This window comes from Crocodylus porosus, unplaced genomic scaffold (assembly GCF_001723895.1).
Source record: "Crocodylus porosus isolate Cpor-Errol unplaced genomic scaffold, CroPor_comp1, whole genome shotgun sequence".
NCBI classification, from domain to species: domain Eukaryota; kingdom Metazoa; phylum Chordata; order Crocodylia; family Crocodylidae; genus Crocodylus; species Crocodylus porosus.
This window is the reverse complement of record NW_017728931.1, coordinates 119,850,934-119,870,279: the sequence shown is the minus strand read 5'-3', so window position 1 is coordinate 119,870,279 and position 19,346 is coordinate 119,850,934. Positions and strand designations below refer to the sequence as shown.

The following is a 19,346-nucleotide window of genomic DNA, read 5'->3' as shown; positions in this document are numbered from 1 at the left end:
CGTCAGGCTAGCCACGCAGCTCCCTGTTGCCCCTGAAGCCCCCCCCCCTTTTCCTCCCCCCTTTCCCTGCTGGAGGGGCAGGTGCCTTGTCTGCCCTGCTGCAGCCTCAGACGTGCCACCCCACACACAACCCCCACATCCCACAGGCTTACTTATATCCAGCTGCTGGGCTGCTCCCACCCCGTCTGCCTACATGCTGACCCGATGTGTGCACCCTGCCTCCCATCACCCTACCCTCAGCCCCAAGCATCTCCTTGTTAGGGCAAGCTGGGAAGTGCCAGCAAAAACTTTGAAGCTGGGCTTACCAAAACCCCAGACTGGGATTGGTGGATCTAAAAAGAGGACATATTTGGGAAAACCTAGACCTATGGTAATCCTACCTAATCTGGATATCAACTTCTTCTTGCCGATGCTGTGGCTAGTAAAGTGAGAAAAATGCTGGCTTGCATCCATAGATGCTTCTCAAGCAAATCCCAGGACATCATTCTCCCCTTGTATTTGGCCTTGGTGAGGCCGCGGCTGGAGTGCTGTGTCCAGTTTTGGGCCCCACAATTCAAAAAGGATGTGGAGAAGCTTGAGAGTGTGGAGGAGAGCCACGCTCATAATCAGAGGTCAGGAAAACAGACCTTACGACGACAGGCTGAGAGCTATGGGGCTCTTTAGCCTGGAAAAGCGCAGGCTCAGGGATGATCTGGTGGCCACCTATAAGTTTATCAGGGGTGACCACCAGTATCTGGGGGAACGATTGTTCACCAGAGCTCCCCAAGGGATGACGAGGTCGAACGGTTATAAACTACTGCAAGACCATTTCAGGCTGGACAGAAGGAAGAATTTATTTACTGTCCGAGCCCCCAAGAGCAGGTGTTCCAGACATCGGAGGTGGTTCAAGCACCTACATTGAACACCTTCAAGAGAAAATCGGATGCTTATCTTGCTGGGATCCTATGACCTCAGTTGACTTCCTTGCCCTTGGGCAGGGGGCTGGACTTGATGATCTTGCGAGGTCCCTTCCAGCCCTAATGTCTATGAAATCTCTCTAACCTGCAGCCCTCTTTCCACCAATGCTTTATTCTAGCATCTCTCCACTCCAAGCATTTTATAATGGGATAATTGCATATGATGGGGATCTTCTGGTATGTGTGCTTTTCCCTAAATAGTCTAGGTATAGCAAGCTGAGCTGTAAACTGCCTTCTAGCCCTGGCTTGTCCAACATACGGCCCGCGGGCTGCCATGCGGCCCTCCAAGCCATTTTCTGAGGCCCGAGGTGCTGTGACAAGAAACGAAAGTAAACACTGTACTTTCGTTTCAGGGGGGTGATGTGATACCGCTTCCTGTGAAGTCTTTGAATATGGCTCGCCGGCTGCCCACATTCATTCATGATCTGGCCCACATTCAAAAAGGTTGGACACCCCTGTTCTAGCCTGACATGAGAGCTACAGTATGTTAAAAAATGGTTACAGACTATGGCAGATCTTTGATGTCACTCAATTCTTTCTTGCTTACTATGCATGTAAAGCAACTTTAGTGTATCGTAATACTTACCTTCTTCATTTGCTTCTGCTATTGCCTTGTTGAGTCTCCTCCTGCATATGAAATAAGTATTCAGCCCTAGATGCTCTGGTTTGCCTTCAGTAAAAGCTGCTATTTTTCCTTGGGAGAGTGGGGTGGGAGGAAACAAAAATGGAAAACAGGAAGACAAAGAAACAAAATACTTGTCAAGGTAGGAAAGTTTTTCCCTTCCCTTAGCTCTTTTAAATGACAGGAAGGTTGATATGCAGTCATCAGGAATTGGAATACATTTTTCTAGTGCAGAGATTGTGAGACGTTCATCTGTGGTCAGTTTTAGGGTTGAAGAATGTTTGTTGTTGTGTCTTTTAATTGGAATATAATTCTCGACACAGTGTGAATATATGAAGGAGGAAGTCGGGGAATCTGCTGAAGATGAGGCGACTGAATCGGAAGAAGACCCTGAATTTGATGAAAGAGTTGGATGCTTTTCCAAAGGTTCCTGAGAGCTATGTAGAGACTTCAGCTAGTGGAGGAACAGGTAGGCTTGATGGAGTCACTGTTATAACAGCTGGCCTGATACACATGGGGGCTGCTGAATCTGTTTATCATGTTCTGGTGATAAAAGCTAATGCTGGAGGAAGACACAAATATAAACTCTGTCTCCAGTTGTTGGGAAACAAACTAAGCACATGACAGGTACAATTAAAATGAGCTCTAGAGAGAATTAGGGATTATTTCCCTTCTCACAAGCACCCTTTCCAACACCTCCTAAAGGGAGAGCAACTTAAGTATGTCAGACCAGCATGGAAATAAACTGTTCCCCAAATCTGTCATATTTTGAGCCCTGCAAAGATTCACCTTTTTTTAACCTCTTCTGTTGAAAAATCTTTGAGGCCTGTAAGTAAAATTCTTCAGCAACATGTACCAAAATGCCAGTTATGTGCAAATAGTACCAAACTGACTTTCACATCAAATCCAAAAACATCCTCTTCCTTGCTATCCAAGGGCTTGGATGAGATCAGCAGCTGGCTGAAGCTTAGGTTTGGACAGTGTGAGGATGAAAGAAGCTCTTTGAAGAATCTGATATTTGTGTAGTGACACCATTTGTCCAGTCTTGATGTTTACCTGGGCTCATCTCAAATACCTATAGCTGCAAGAAACACTCTTTTTTTTCTGTAAGTATATAAAAACTCCAGCCAAGGTCTTCTGACAATCCAGCAGTGAAAGGGTTAAAATTGTAGCTCGTGTCTGAGTGGAAAGTGAGGGTAAGCTGAAGATTAGGTTTTGTCCCTGCTGTATGAGGCCATAACTTTTTAGAAAAAACTTAATGGAAAAATCTTTTTTTCTTCATTCTGCCTTCCCAAAAACAAAGTGTGTTTTTTATTTGGGGAGCATGTGGTATATAAGAATACGGTATGTCATCATTCTCTGCCTTCCCAGTGTGACCTTCTAATGCTAAGGAACAGCTCCAAGAGTTTTCTGTTCAAGATTTGAAATAGCTTTTATAATTGTATTATCACTTCTCTCAGGATTGCATTTAAGGTGCAAAAAAGATTATTTTTGGGCAAGGTAAGGAGATAAAAGATGCCAAATCTGTGTTCTCAGGTTCTTTTTTCTTTTGTGGTGGAGTTAGAAACAAGGAATCTTTTAAACAAACCAATCCCCTTCACTCATGGCATCTGCTCATAAGACTGTCAGAGCCTTCAGAAAAGAGGATCTAACTTCCTCCCCACTCTCACAGTCAACCTCACAAATATTTTGATTAAAAAACCCATCAGTACTTGTGGTGTTTTTTGGTGGCATTTAGCAGACAATAGCATCTTCCACCTTCATATGCTCTGGAAGAGGGGGATCTTGGCCTCCAAAGATCCAAAAAGAATAACATAGTAATAAATAGCTATACATTGGTCTTCCTGCCTTGCTCAAAATAGCCCATAACTGTTTTTTTCTTTTAAACAGTAATGCAAGTGCCTGCTGTGGTTTGAAACTAGTTATGACTTAGGAAGTCGACCACAATTAGTGGCCTCTTGTCTGACCCTACAGGAAGCCCTGAGACAAGAGGCCTTTATTTTAAAATATAAAACAAAAAAATGTTCTGCAGTTATGCAGCCCTACAGTTAGATATTTTTATCTTCTAATAAAGGCAGGATTCTAATAAGAGGCGCACAGCATGTGCTTCTGTGTGGCTCTTTGCTGTGGTGCATGGAAATAGAAACACAGTATGTTTTTCTGTTTGCATGCACAATTTCAGAGTCTCAATGAGGAGGTTGCTTTGAAGATATGCACTGCATGTCTTGGATGAGAAAAAATCCATTAGTCTTTTCTTGCTCTCTAAGTGCATATGCAGCTGCAGATAAAGTCAGCTGATTTCCTGGCCTCTGATTGTTAGAAAAATCCAGAGCTGGGAACTTTGCATGGCATTGTTATGCATAGGTGACTTAAGCAAGGCACCTCTTCTTCCTCAATGGGCAGTGTGTGTTTATTTCCCTTATTTGTTTTCTTGGCTTTATAACTAGAAGTGGAAATCTCTGATACAGAAACTCAGATCATACAGTGTGGAGCTCAAAGGGACCTCAGGAGGCACTTAGTCCATCCTCTTGCTCTGAAGAAGGGTTAAATATACCTAGATTGGAGTGTCAAAGATGTGGCCTGCGGAGCTCTCTCACTTGTGGTTTGGGGCTTCTGGAGGGCAAGTGGGTGTAAAGTGAGTAGGGACAAGACCTGCTGCTAATTCTGGCATATGGAACCTTGCTGGGGATATGTTGGCAGCAGAAGGACAAGTGATGGGTTTGTTAATCGCTGTGGCAGCAGTCACTCACCCAGGAGACCAAAGGAGTTTGACATCTCCAACCAAGATCATCCCTGACTAATGTTGTCGATGGGGATTCCGCCACCTCCCCAGGGAGCCTGTTGCAGTGCTTGAGTATACTTATGGTTAAGTTAGATGAGTGATTCTCAACCAGGGTCCCACCAGATCCTTTGGAGGGTGGAGTGAGGTGTGAAGAGAGAAACAGATGGCTCAGGCTTGTCCCTGCCTGGTCAGTCCCCCACACCTCTACTGTCTAGCTCCTCTGCAAGGAAGTAAGCGCTATAATATATAGCTTTTGAAATTGGTTGCCATGCAGTTCACAAAAGTTATGGAGGGGTGCTTAAAGTCCAGAAAGTTGGAGAACCACTGAAACAGATATTAAGAGCTTTACTTTTTATAAACTAGATTGGCCAAGAGCATTTATAAGCCTGCATTTCATAGTTTCATAGTTTCTAGGGCTGGAAGGGACCTGAGCAGATCATCGAGTCCGACCCCCTGCCATGGCAGGAAAGAGTACTGGGGTCAAATGACCCCAGCAAGGTGTTCATCTAACCACCTCTTAAAGACCCCAGGGTAGGAGCCTGCACCACTTCTCTTGGAAGTTGGTTCCAGATCCTAGCCGCCCTGACCGTGAAGTAGCGCCTCCTGATATCTAGCCTAAATCTACCCTCTGCCAGCTTGTGACCGTTATTCCTGGTCACTCCTGGTAGTGCACGGGGGAACAGGGACTTCCCCAATGCCTGCTGGCCCCCTCTGACTAGTTTGTAACAGGCCACTAGATCCCCCCTCAGCCTTCTCTTGTGGAGGCTGAACAGGTTCAGGTCCTGTAGCCTCTCTTCATAGGGCCTGCCCTGCTGCCCCCTGATCATGTGCGTGGCCCTCCTCTGGATCCTCTCCATGTTGTCCACATCCCTCCTGAAGTGTGGCACCCAGAACTGGATGCAGTACTCCAACTGTGGCCTGACCAGTGCTGCATAGAGGGGGAGGATCACCATCTTGGACCTGCTTGAGATGCATCTGTGGATGCATGACAAGGTGTGGTTGGCCTTCCTGACTGCATCCCCACACTGCCGGCCCATGTTCATCTTGGCATCAATGATGACTCCAAGATCCTTTTCTGCCTCTGTACTGACGAGAAGGGAGTTCTTCAGCCTGTAGGTATGGTGCCGGTTGTTCCATCCCTCTCCTCTCCCAAAGCCACTGTATCATTTTTCTGAATGAATAAGGTACGTACCCTGTAGTTACAGTATGCTAAAATAGGGTTGGCCAATCTGTGTCATGTGCCACAAGTGTTACAGGTAGCTTCTGTGTGGCATGCAGCAGACTGGGGGGGAAGCAGAAAACAGAGCAACAGATAGAGCAGGGTAAGGGGATCAGATTGGCTCTTGGGAAGGGTGCATGGCTAATTTGTGGCAAACCTGTCAAAGGTTGGCTATCATTGCTGTGAACCAGTTGGAGTTTTCTCACAAGACACACACGTTGCAACCTCAAAGATATCTGGAGTCTTGGAACTTTCACTTCTCAGTTCCTGCGTTAATGTAAAATCTGTAGAGTTAACACGTTTTGAAGAAAACTAACTTTATGAATTGGTGGAGAAATCTTGGTCAAGACCTGACATAAGTAAATTCATTTATCTGTACAAAAATGTTTTCCTTAAATGTGAAATTTAAATGCGAAATCCTTTGTATTTTGTTTTTTGGGGGGGGGGGGTTTGGTAAATCCAGGCAGGATATAATAATTTCTCCCTAACTAACCTTTTTGTTTTTTGTTTTTGGTTTCTCAGTTTCCCTTATAGCATTTACAACTATGGCTTTCTTAACAATAATGGAGTTTATGGTGTATCGGGACACATGGATGAAATATGAATATGAAGTAGACAAGGATTTTACTAGGTAACCTTTACCCCTCAGAATATTTTTGAATTCTAAGTTAAAGTTTGCTGTTTGTGCACTGTTCAAAAAAGGAACAAATTCAAAATGTTCTTGAAACTTATACGCAGTTGCAGATTGAGATGCTACCTGAAATCGTTGGGTAATTATTTTTTGTTTTGGTGATTAGTCTCCTGGGCATAGAAGTTCTTAAAAAAAGAAACTTATTTGACTTCCATACTCAGGAAAACTAACAGAATTTAGTGGCTGATAAATGCAGTGACTCAGCTTCAAAAGGAATACTGGAGAGGGGCCTGCATAGTGCTTAACTGATAGCCTGTTTACTGGGGCATTTTGCTGGGAAGACAAGGGTTACAGGTTCAAATGCCCTCTGGGCCACAGGGTCCTAGAATTTGCTTCCTAGGCAGATGCTTAAATCGCTTAACTGTTGGAGCAAAAACATGGGAGGGCCCTCCTCAGTTTTTCCAGGGTGTACACATGGCTGCTGTGTACCTGCGTAACATACTGCATGCTCAGTCTACACATGCATGCTGCCCAGTCATATAGCAGGGGTTTTAGAACGGCAACCTGTGCATAAGCGCCAAAAAAGACATTTATGTAGCTAGAACACTAGCCATTTAGATGCACAGCAGGTAATATAATTTGCTCAAAATATTCCTGCCTCAGTTTCTCATATTTTATACTGAGGGCAATGTTTACATCTACTGGTACAAATTTTGGCCTTGGAATTTTTCTGTGTGTATTTTACCAGCTATTTTATTCTGGTGTTTATACTTTTGTTGTTTACTGTTGCAAATACTTTTTTTTTGTCTTCTAGTAAGTTAAGAATCAACATAGATATTACAGTTGCTATGAAGTGTCAGTGTAAGTATTCCATCCCTATGACTGTGTTGTGGTTTTGGGTTTTTTATTGTTCTTCAAATCTGATAACAATACAATACATGTTCCAGAACTTGTTCTGGGGGGTTGGCTGTCCAGTTAGAAGGTCTGATATGTTCTAGTCATTTTGTAGCTATGTCACTTGTACTTCAAGTGCGGTGTCAGGCACAATTAACCAAAAGAGAATGGAGGAATCTATCACAGTAATAAATCAAGGCAGATCATCAACTTGTTTTGTTTACATTAAAACTGAGACTGAAGCTAGTTTCTTCTTCAGTTGGACATTTCCATCAATGAGGGCCTTCATCATTTTAAGTGTGTACTTGTTGCTCTTTGACAAGCTATAGATAATTAAACTTAAAATTGTTTGGTTTCCCTGAACTGACAGAGAATGCAGGTTTTCCTAGCCAGCTTGCTGCTATAAGCTTTGCTTGCGTTTCATATTAAGTCTCTCCCCCCCCCGTCCCTCTCTCTCTCATTTTAATCTAAAATAAAAGCTTGAAAATGTGTGACTTGAGGTTTTTTTTTAAACATGTATTGCTGAGGGATATATTTGTTATGGTTTTACAAATTCTTCTCCCTTTCTTATTCTTATGAGTTGTTTTATTTTTTAATCCAATACAAGACAGGGAGCTGAACACTGTGCTGTTACAGATTCTTTGGTATTGAGCAAGTCCTTTACCTCTGCTGAAGCAGAGAGCTGTAAATTGGGACAGTACTTGTCTACCTCATTGGGTGGTGATGACAGTTATTTTTTGCTATGGAATCAAGAGATGCAAAGTCGTATATAAAGTTAACATTTATTTATCAGTTTTGTGGATTTTATGCTGGCCATAAAGCTTTCTATGATTTTTTTTCTGTTTTTTAAGAACAATAAGTAGCTTTGTCCTCCATGTAAACTGACATCATTTTGAACATGATATCAATATTTGTCAAAGTGAAAAGATTTAAGTTTTGTAATGATTTTCTTCTCTGTGACAGTTGTACAAGTTGAAAAGTGTGTGTGTGTTCCTCCCTGTATAGCCCTGTAATCATCAATGTATTGGTACTTTCCTTCCTACTTTGTAATCAACTTTCGTTCTTTAAAAAAAAAAATTCCAGTTGTAAAGTGTGCTGTTTTACTGACAAGTTTGAAACACTGCTGTCAAATATGATTGGAATGAAGAGAGAGAGAGAGAGCTGTTATATATGTCTCTTGCTCTAACGCTTTGTTTTTCGCTTGAAACAGATGTGGGGGCTGATGTTTTGGACTTGGCAGAAACAATGGTTGCTTCTGCAGATGGCCTAGCATATGAACCAGTAAGTTAGCTTTATTCTCTTTTTATTTAAAATGCTGCCATGTGCCAGCTGTGACAAGCTTGATTCCTCCCCCATCCTCCCCCCCCCAACTGCTAAATTGATTTTACTGATCTTGCAGTTGGGACCATGAAGAGTCACACTGCACTCAGTCATACTTGTACTCCACAATGTCGCAAGTGCTCAACTCCATTTTTTTGGTTGCAGAATAAGCCTAATTCCAGAGTTCTGCATGCTCACTCAGATTTCAGTGTACTATAGCTAAGCAAATAACATCAGACTTCTTGCCCAGGTATATGTTTATGGAATAGCTTTGCGTATCGTATGGCTGTTAAATTGCATCGCCATTAGGTAAAACTTAGAATTCAGCAGTAAAAATATAAGGGGCAACAATTAAGTGTTAAATTTTCCTATGACTTGAAACAAGCAAAGATGTCCCAGAAGCAGTCCTGCTTGGTTTTTTATTTTGTTTTTTCTGGCTTTTGCTTATTAGTCTTTTTCTTGAATCTTTTTTGCCTTTTCAGTTAGGTGCTTGTAATGTTGGATCTTGGGTTGTCTGAAAGTTGTGATTTTAATTTTTTTTTTTTCTCCCTGAAATTCCCCAAGAGATGCCTGTACCCATTTTGTTTCCTAAAGTACTATTTTGTGTATGTGAATGCATGTTTGATCTCTTGCATATTGTGGAGACCCATCTTCAGGTACTGTTTGCAGAGCAATTGCAAGTTCCTTAATGAGCTTTTTTATTATTGTGGCTCCTTTCTTTTCATCTAGATACACCATGTTGTGTCTAGTTATAAGATCTGCCAGAAACCATTTCCCTTACTTGCAGAAAGCACAGTAATTGCATTTCACCTCCCAGAAGTAGCTTATATGCCTGGCTTCAAGTCAGCACAGAGGCCCTGAAGGAAAGGGGACTAATTACCCGACATGCTGGGAGTAAATGCCACATAACAATTTTTTGTTTAGTTGGAGATCTGATTAATTAAACTATTTAAGTAGTGTGCTTATTGCTTCTTTGGTCCACAAGCTCCCATACATCTTGGTTGAGAAAACAACATACTCACTCTTGGAGAATGTTCACTATGCAGTTGCTGAGCAAATGTGTAGATCATTATTTCAGTTCACCTTTTCAGTTTGCTGCCAGCTTCTTGCCAGAAGCTTAATGTAAGATTGAAATGAAAAGCCAGTAATCATTAGATGTGTAATCAACAGTACAGCAGCAACTGTACTGAAGGGTGACTTTTCTCCTATGTGTATTTTGTGCATACTTATGTTTTATTCCTCACAAAGTAAGGGAGTTGGACCCTGCTTTAGTGTCTTGACTTAAATTGCAGCTTGAACTAATCCTGGTGATGTGTATGGATGTAACAAAGCTAAAACTAAGTTATTTTACGAATTTTTGTCTGCCACCCATAGATGGCTATCTTTGGCACCAGACAGGATGTTATTGTTCAATCATTCTGCTTTTCCTGTTAAGTTGGGAGGATTTTGATGCTTTCTTTATGTATGGTTTTACCTATCTTTCTTCTTTGCAGGTAATATTTGAACTCAGTCCCCAGCAAAGAGAGTGGCAAAGGTAATAGAGAATTATGTAGTGTTCTCTTTTTGTATGTGTATATGCACACACACACGCATTGGAGAGGGGTATGTCTGTTTTTCATTTACTGCTGGATATAGCCCAAGTATACCTAAATTCTGTCAACCAAAGCCATATATTACATTTGAACAGCAGCTGCCCATTAGGTAGCAGTGCAGATCCAGTAAATTGAAAGTCATTTATTTTTATAGTGGTGAATATTTCATATTGTATTGCGAGTAAAATACCGTCTTTCACAATTTTAATGCAAAACTTGTTCAAGTATCAATCCTTGTAATAAACCAATGACAGCATGTTTGTTTGGCTTAATTTTATATAAGGTTATTTTTTTTGGTAGGTGTGTTCAATTTTATAAACTCCTTTATCATATTGAGGCATATGAAAGCAAATTAATTGGGACATAAAGCCAAAATAATTGACATTCCTGGATTAATTATTATTATATACAAGGATTTTAGATTATCTTTCCTTCAGTAGGTATTCCCTGAGGAGAGGGTAGGAGAAATGCTCCATTTTATTATAGAACACAACAGTAAGCAAATAGAGGTGCCTGTGTGCTCTAGTGGGAAACCCTGCATATTGCACACACTACTTTTTATAGTAGGAATTCAGGCATAGAGTTTGTGCTTGTTTGTTCCTGTCTGACTTGGAAGGTTGGCTCACATGGTGACAGTGACATGTACCCAGAGTCCTAAAAGGCTGAGTTTTCCTGCTGGACCTACTGCCAAAGTAAAAGAGTGGTTAGACCTGCCAGCCTCAGCTATGTTCTCATTTGAAAGCTGTCACAGAAACTAAAGCCTCTTTAAATTCTTTAGCTATCTGTCTAATTTCACTATCCTTCAGATATACAGTGTCAAACACTGGAGCTTGCATTACATCTTATTTACACAATCTAAAAATAAGCTTAAGCAGCAAGAGTAACATTTAGCATGTTGGTATTTAACATACCATGTTGATCTTGGGTGTCTTAATATATGTGTTTATAGCTAACAGTTAATTAACTATGGCTTTATTTTTGGTTATGCTTTTGCATGTATTCATACTTGCTGTACTTGTCTGTGTGATCTTTAGGATGCTGCAGTTAATTCAGAGTAGGCTGCAGGAAGAACACTCTCTTCAAGATGTAATATTCAAAAGTGCTTTTAGAAGTGCTTCGACAGCACTACCACCAAGGTGAGAGAAAGAGAATGTTTTTGGGGTTTTTTTGTAATTTGCCTTCAACTTCTGTCATATGTGCTCTTTAATGCATTTCTTAGGCTAAAGTTACAAAGCCAAAGACCTGAATGCCTTTGCTTTGGTTCAGGGTCCCTGAATCCAAAGTTTTATTTAATATTTTAGGACATAGTGGTCTCTTCCTGTGATGTAAGGAAATTGTATAACTAATACTTCATTTATTTCAAATGATTTTATTCATTTTGGGTGAACTGCTTTCCAGCTCCTTCCAGATAGTCTGGTGAGCCAAACTAATGTGTTGAACATATGAATAGCATCAGGATAGTGCGTAAACTAATTTTCCGCTTTGTTCCACTCCCTGTTTCATGGAGGATCATGACCTCTGTGTTCAGATGCATTCTCTGTTAGCCTTTTTAAGTTATGCTTGTTAGCGTGGAAGTTTGGATACTTTAGTGTTCACAGTTTCCAATTTTGTTTTCTTGATGTGCTAGGCTGTACCAGAAGGATACAAGAACTATTTTTTTACTTTGGGTACTAAATTTTATGCTTTCTGGCATTGTTTCACCTAGGTGAAGGGTATTTTCAATTGCTGTGTATTTAAGCTGCTTTACTATTTCTTGTTCAAACAGGGAAGATAATTCTTTACAGCCTCCAGATGCATGCCGAATTCATGGCCATCTTTATGTCAATAAAGTGGCAGGGAACTTTCACATAACCGTGGGCAAGTATGTTCTGTTCAGTTGCTGAAAATACTACAAACTGACTGTGACAGATAGCTTCATAACTAAGAAAAACCGCTTTGAGTGCCTATTGTATAGCTAGATGCTTTTCTTGTTAATATAGATTTGCTTCTTGATCTTATTTTTTTCATACACTATCTTTTGGTACAGTTGAACCACCACTTTGACTGTAATTAAAAATGAAGAATTTTGAACTCTTGAAAATCTGTTTAAGCAGCTTCTTGTTTGTTCACCAATATTGCTACAGTGAACCCTTGTAGCTGATTAGGTGAAAGAATAGCTTTTCACTTCTCTTAATCTCTGTGCTCTTGCCAAATCCTGTTGCTGCCTACTTTTTAGTATCTGCCCAGATCAGCCTTATAACTGGGGCCTCTACCCATAATGTATCATAGTATCCTTATGCTGGTTTCGCAGTCCCTTATCCCTCCATTTTTTCATTTGTGAAAATGTGTAGGGGGAATTCCTTTAATTCAGTTGTCTGTGGAGGGTGGGGGTCAGCACTAGTTATGAAGATGTAATAAAGTACAGGTAAGGAAGTCTGGTGGTACCAAAGGGGTGACGGAGAGGGGCATTCCAGTTTTCATTTCATGTTGCTCCTTCTCCACTGTTTCTGGTGCCCCCCTCCCCAATTTCCTTTCTGTTGCTTCCACCCTGTCCTAGTGCACAAACTGCACAGGCCTGCAAATGAGACTGACTCTGTATCTAGTCAAAGGACAAATGCAATGAAGAAATGCAATTGGACTATTATGCAGAATTTTGAACATGTAGGATTGACATTTCTCTCCATTGCAACCTGCTGGCCAGTCTGTGGTTTGTTTGTTTTTTTCACAAAAAATAGATTATTTGGTGGAGGATTTTCTTGAGTTCATTGTCATTTTCAGATGTTGTTCTGGTTCTTTTTATGAGCAATTGAAAATATTTTGCCTATTCAAAATAAGAGAAACTGGTAACTTGCTTGGAGGAACTCAAGTTTTTTTTAACTGAGCTTCTTTCCATAAACCAGTGTTTCATACAACATATCTCTCTTTTCTTTCTTTAGGGCAATCCCTCATCCCAGAGGCCATGCACACTTGGCAGCCCTTGTGAGCCATGAGGGTAAGATTTCTCCTCTTACCCACACCCCCAATTTCTTTCAAATAAACAGTATCAATGTGCGCACACATCTTGGCAGGATCAGGAATGAATTATGTTGTGCATTTTATTTATACAACTCAATCTTTCCAACAAAGTTAGTCTCACAAATCTGAAGTGTAAACTGTAGACTGATACTACTGTTTGACCACCTAGAGGTTTCCTGGGCTGTGAAACACCTTTTGTTCATCTTTAACTCTTGGGCTATTGTAAGTGCCTTTATACTTTGCTTTATGATTGACTCCAAGAAGTGCCAGGGCAAAATGGAACATACTTTTGTTTAAACATTGCAAATGTTTGTAGTGAGGTACAACTTGGGATTTGGGAAAATAAAATCCTGGGGCCAGTTTTGTTCAATGTCTTCATCAGTGACCTGGAAGATGGCATATAGTGCACCTTCAGCAAGTTTGCTGATGACACCAGGCTGAAGGGGAGTAGTAGGTATGCTGGAGGGTAGGGCTAGGAGTCAGAATGACCTAGACAAATTGGAGGTTTGGGCCAAAAGAAATCTCATGAGGCTCAACAAGGACAAGTGCAAGTCCTGCACTTAGGATGGAATAGTCCCATGCACTAGTACAGGCTGGGGGCTGACTGGCTGGGCAGCAGTTCTGCAGAAAAGGACCTGGGGGTTACAGTGGACAATAAGCTGAATATGAGCCAGCAGTGTGCCTTAGTTACCAAGAAGGCTAATGGCATGTTGGGCTGGTAGGTGTGTTGCCATTTGGTCCAGGGAAGTGATTATTTCCCACCTATTCAGCTCTAATGAGGCCACATCTGGAGTACTGTGTTCAGTTTTGGACCCCCCACTCCAGAAAGGATGTGGACAAATTGGAGGGAGCCCAGCAAAAGCCAGCAAAATGGTGAGGGGGCTGGGGCACATGTGTTATGAACAGAGACTAAGGGAACTGGGCTTATTTATTCTAGAGAGGAAAAGACTAAGTAAGGATTAAATAGCAGCCTTCAACTAGCTGAAGTGGGATTCCAAAGAGGAGGAAGCTAGACTGTTCTTAGTGTTGGCAGATGGCAGAACAAGGACAATGATCTCAAGTTGCAGCAAGGAAAGTCTAGGGTTAGGTATTAGGAAGCATTTTCTGACTAGGAGGGCAGTAAAACACTGGAACAGGTTACCCAGAGAGGTTGTGGACTCTCTGTTCTTGGAGGTTAAGACCTGGCTAGACAAAGCCTTGGCTGGGATGATCTATTTGGGGATGGTTCCTACTTTAAGCACGGGGTTGGACTAGATGGCCCCCTGAGGTCCTGTCCAACCCTAATATTCTATGATTCTAGTAAATGCTCATCTGTTAACATTTTTATCTTTGTCTCTGAAAGGAGTTGAATATTCAACTTGATGCATTTCCTATTATGATGATTGTGTAAGCTATAGTATTTGATGTTTCTTCCAGAAAATCTTATTTGGTGGTTGCTGTTTGTTATCTTTCAGCATACAACTTCTCTCATAGAATAGATCATTTGTCTTTTGGAGAGCTTATTCCAGGAATTATTAATCCTTTGGATGGTACAGAAAAAATTGCATCAGATCGTAAGTATTGTGTGATTGAAAGTGAATTTGAAATCTGAGACTTTCTTTTAATTTTAGCTTAAAAGAATTAGCGCTCTTTTCTTGAATGCTACCCAATACACGTGGAAAATTTTGTTAAATTGGAGATCTGTAATGCAGCTTTGAGTTGCTGTTTTTATTTACACTGCATCATTAATGAATTGGTTCAATGTCAATGGGTGGTTTTTCACTACTTCTGAAGCGGATGTGCAATTTCTCACACATGTACATCTATGCATACACAATATTTACATTATGAGTGAGCCAGTCATCTAGCTTGGACAGTGCTGAAGGACCCTGCAGCTGTATATTATGGTGGAGACAGAGCCGCTTGCTATTTTAAAGGAGAGAATATCTGTTAGAATGTGACTGAGCTTCAGGATTTCCAGGTTGTGCTCCTGTGGTGTTTGCTAAAATACTGTGTCATCTCTGGCAATCATTTAAGTTTCCTCATGTATAAATTTAAGACATACCTTTTTCGCAGGAGTATCATGTTGATTAATCTATGAATACTTGACACACTCATTCATTAGTACTCAAAACCAGCTGAGGTCTTTGGATGCATTGTTTTAAAGTAATAGTAGCGGCAGTGCTTGTCAATGGTAGGTATATTGACCCAACTGTGTAAAAGAAATTAAATGACTTGCTAAAAAACTTCATAACTTTAGCTCTTTGATCAGACAGTTATGCAGATTAGTTGGTGATGATCTGAAATATTTAACTTGAAATCATCATTTTAGTTTGATCAGTGCTTTGTTAGGATGGTGAAAGGACTTTATAAAGTACTGTTTGCTTACTATGTGTTCTCAATGGATTTGTCTCCTCAAAGGAAATTTGCTAGGTGTTGCCAGTGTTGGGAGCTCTTGTGCATACGGTGCTGTGGCTGAAGTCACCATTTAACTGCTTTTGACAATAGAGCCTATTGCTATACACAGGTTTAAAGATGCAGGGTTAATAACAATGGTAGCGATGTCAGGCTTTCCACTCTAGGGCTCTAAATAGATTCATGAGGTTGCATAACCTTGGAATTGAGCAGCCTGATTGCTTTCAGTGGGGCTATGCACCATGTGTTTAGTTCCTTCTAGGCCTTGACATTGGAAATCAGAATTCCCCCAGTGTAGACCAAAGTTAATAGGTAACATTTATCCCATAGTCCTTTCAGAATATGCTTTTAAGTATTTCTCAGATGATTTTATAACCTATAATTAATGTTTAATTTTTAGTGAGATTTGTTTGTGTTTCAGACAACCAGATGTTCCAATATTTTATCACAGTTGTGCCAACAAAACTCCATACATATGAAATTTCAGCAGAAACTCATCAGTTTTCTGTGACAGAAAGGGTAAGTCCAAGATAGAAACAGTTCAAAGAGACTGTGTGGTAGCAATGCATTTTTATCTAAACTCAGTGTGGTTTTTGTTCCCTTTGGGCATGAGCACACACTGAAATATCTCAAGGTTTGTTGGGTTGTTTGTAAATGGTGTAACATGAATGCAAACTGTTATATGTTTGGTGACATGCGGTGCAAGCATCTACTCAGGGCTCATTCAGAAGGAGTTTGGATGCTTATCTTGCTAGAATCATTTGATCCCTGCAGACTTCCTGCCTCTGGCAGGGGGGCTGGACTCGATGATCTCATGAGGTCCCTTCCAGCCCCTAACGTCTATGAAAGAGGTTAATACAAAAAAATGAACTTCCAGAAATCTTGATCAGAATTGATGACTGGCAGCCTGCTCTTCCTACTTCATTTGATGCTAATACTGAAAAATATCTCACAAAAATCATTGCAACAATATACTGTCATAGAAGTTCTATGCTATGTTTAGATTTTTTTTCCTTTTGAGAAGCAGAAGCTTTTATAAGGCTTTGAAGTTCTCATAGATTAGACTTGGTACTAGATTATCAGAAATGGAAAGGGTGATTTATTCAGGCAACACAAGGATACAGAAAGCTTCTGTCTTTTGCAGCCCAGCTCTTTTGCTGTGCATTTGCTGAAGTACTTATTGCTAGTCATTTAGATGCTTACCTATGAGACTTCTGTCATCTTTAGCCATGAAGATTAGTTCTCTTATCTATCTTTATGCCTAAATACCGCATGTTTAAAAAAAGAAAACCAGATCTGTAAAAAATGGAAACTTACTTCTTCCCAAATTCTGCTATGTGGAAGAGGCTTTGTAGCATAGTACAGTAAGATGTCCTGTTATCAGTTCCCTTGGCAATTATAAAACTCAGAAAAATCTTCATATTCCCAAGGTGACGAAATGAGCTTACAAAAATTTGAATTAAAAAAGACAGGCAGATGGTTACTGTGTTTGAAAGGTGTTTTGTTTTTTGGAGTGGTAGATCACTAAATTTTAACTTGCACTGAAACATGGATTTCATATCTTGCATTGAGAATAAAGAATACTAGACTGCTTAAGGGAAAGGTGGCTGGGTATGGAGGGGGTGTTTGAGTTTGTGTGCACATACTATATTAGCCAGACTTGTGGAGAGGAATAAGAAATGATATGCTGGGCATGTCTACACGAGATGCTTCTTTGCCATAGCAACGAGCTACAGCGACATATCTCATCGCTATGGCGATATAGTGTTGGCAGGCGCAAACCATGATGCCACTGCTGCTGCAGGCTTGTTGCTGCTGCACAGTAGGGTGGAAAATGACCCGTGTGCCGGCGGGTACTGTGCAGTCAGGAGCACGTGTAAGCCGCTGTTTGGCAACAAGACCTTTATGACTGTTGAGGAAATTGGCTGTTAGTTCACTACAGAATTCAAAATAGGGGCAACAAGTAGGGAAATGATCAGTGATCTGCGTTGTGTAAGATGTTATTAGTCTCCCCATCCCTCCAGCTCATCAAATATTTTTACCAAGCCACTCTGCCCTACACAGTCTTTTTGCTTATTTACAGGCCCTGACACCTCAGACCTGCCTTTGTAAATTTCTCTGCCTTTCCGACCATGCATCTAATTCTTTCACAGCTGTGTCACTGCTATGGAAACTTATCTTTTACCTCTGTGATCATACTGAGCTCTGTATATTACTGGGTGATTCAATTTGTAGGAAAGGTGCTACAGGAATACAAGTTGTTTCAGCAAACAGTTTATAAGCAACTGAGATTAAGTGGGGTTGTGTTGTACTCCAGAGCAAGCAAGCAAACCTGCTTGCTACTGTTTTGTCCTTTCTTTTAGCTAGAAAATGCATTAGGGAAGGTTATAAATAGGGACCTTGACAGCCCAACAGCACCTTTAATCTTGCTCTTTCCACCATGCATCTCCCCTCCCATGCGGCTGAGAGGCTGAGAAGCAATTAAGGCCGTGTTTTTTGCCTCTCAGCCATCAGCCACAGAGTGGATGGGGGTGTGCAACGAAAAGAGTGAAGTTAAAGGGGCTGCTGCGCCATGGACTGCTGCCACGATTTAGGTAGGACTCTAGTTATAAAGGAAGATCACTTGAGTGAATCTGTTGTATTACACTTGGGACATGCTCAGTGGGTCTGTGTGAAGCAGCAAGTATTCAATTTAGATTTGGATTAGTTCAATTTGATTTGGTGATTCGAATCGCTGTCCCATTTTTGATTTGGCCGAATCAGATCTGAAAATTTGGCGCAGTCCTTGACACTGGACATGGCTGCCTCCACTCCAGCTGGTAAGTCTGTTGTGCTGTGCAGAGTGGGGAGAGAAGATGGGTGGCGGAGAGGCAGGTTAACGCTGCCACAACAAGGGAGTGATTGGGGTTGGGACTAGGACAAGCTGCCTAGCTAGGGCAGGGGGGTGGTGCAGGACTTGGGGAGGAGATGGACTGCATGCCCCTGTCTGGGAGGGCATGGGAGTGGGTGTGTGCCTCTGGATATGCACGGGGCAGGCTGGGTTGCGCTCCCAGAGGCTAGCCCCAGCCACCCACTGCTGGGCTGTGCTCTGCAGGGTGGGTGGAGCCAGGGCTGCACTATGGGCTGCAAGCCTGGACTGCTGGGCTGTGCTCTGCAGAGTGGGTGGGGCCAGGGGCGCGCTCCAGGCTGCGGCTAGAGCCAGCTGCCTGGAGTGCAGCCTCAGGAGCTGTTCATGTGGCAGCTTATCTGGTGGCTCTCACCACTGCTCTTGCCCCTTGTACAGAGGTAGCCCTCAGTGGCTTCCCCCATAGTGGCTCAGTCTCACGCTGGCCCCGCACCAGCTGGGTGAGTGGCGGGGCAGCATAGCCCCTGCTTCCCAGCACGTTCCGCCTTCTGTCTGGTCCAGCCACAGCCCTACCTGCCCTGCGCCGATCATGGACCACACTCCCCCACCCCATGGTCTCCCAGACCGGCGGTGGGAGCTGCTTGACAAGCTGGCACATGAGGAGCTCCCAGATTGGTGGTGTACAGCCACCCCAGCCTGGGTCCTGGCCCCAGCCCCAATCCCTCCTTTGCTGTGGGGGTGTTGATCTGCACCCCCAACACCCCTTCCCTCCCCTCTCTCCCCACCACAACAGACTTACCAGCAGGAGGCAGCTGTGTCCTGTCCAGCATGGTCGAGGATTGCTGCCTGTTTAGTCTGTGGCCAAATCCCTGAATCAGCGCCAAATCTTTTCTGAATTGATTCAGAGGCTTATGATTCGAGTCGGACCTTGTAATGGGTCTCCTGATTTGATTCAGCCTCTGAATCAGGCCATGCCTGCTATGGGACAGGGAGATCCGGGTGATAGGGATCCCCTACCCTCCATAAATGCTGACCTCGTGAAGGAACACCTTGAGAAGCTGGATACCTTCAAGTCAGCTGGCCCTGACAATCTGCGC

At 42.2% G+C, this 19,346-nt stretch overlaps 1 protein-coding gene across 3 annotated transcripts in view; it reads left to right on the top strand.

Annotated features, from left to right (window-relative positions):
• ERGIC2 (ERGIC and golgi 2) overlaps positions 1 to 19,346 on the top strand; it is a 38,559-nt gene that overhangs the window by 4,206 nt on the left and 15,007 nt on the right. For all 3 annotated transcript variants that reach the window (XM_019543537.1, XM_019543538.1, XM_019543539.1), the window contains 10 exons: positions 1,902 to 2,047; positions 6,102 to 6,210; positions 7,025 to 7,071; positions 8,315 to 8,385; positions 9,918 to 9,958; positions 11,051 to 11,152; positions 11,782 to 11,877; positions 12,932 to 12,987; positions 14,465 to 14,563; positions 15,826 to 15,923. In XM_019543537.1, the coding sequence (XP_019399082.1) occupies positions 1,942 to 2,047; positions 6,102 to 6,210; positions 7,025 to 7,071; positions 8,315 to 8,385; positions 9,918 to 9,958; positions 11,051 to 11,152; positions 11,782 to 11,877; positions 12,932 to 12,987; positions 14,465 to 14,563; positions 15,826 to 15,923 (825 nt within the window). In that variant the 5' untranslated portion in view covers positions 1,902 to 1,941. The remainder of the gene's footprint in view (positions 1 to 1,901; positions 2,048 to 6,101; positions 6,211 to 7,024; positions 7,072 to 8,314; positions 8,386 to 9,917; positions 9,959 to 11,050; positions 11,153 to 11,781; positions 11,878 to 12,931; positions 12,988 to 14,464; positions 14,564 to 15,825; positions 15,924 to 19,346) is intronic.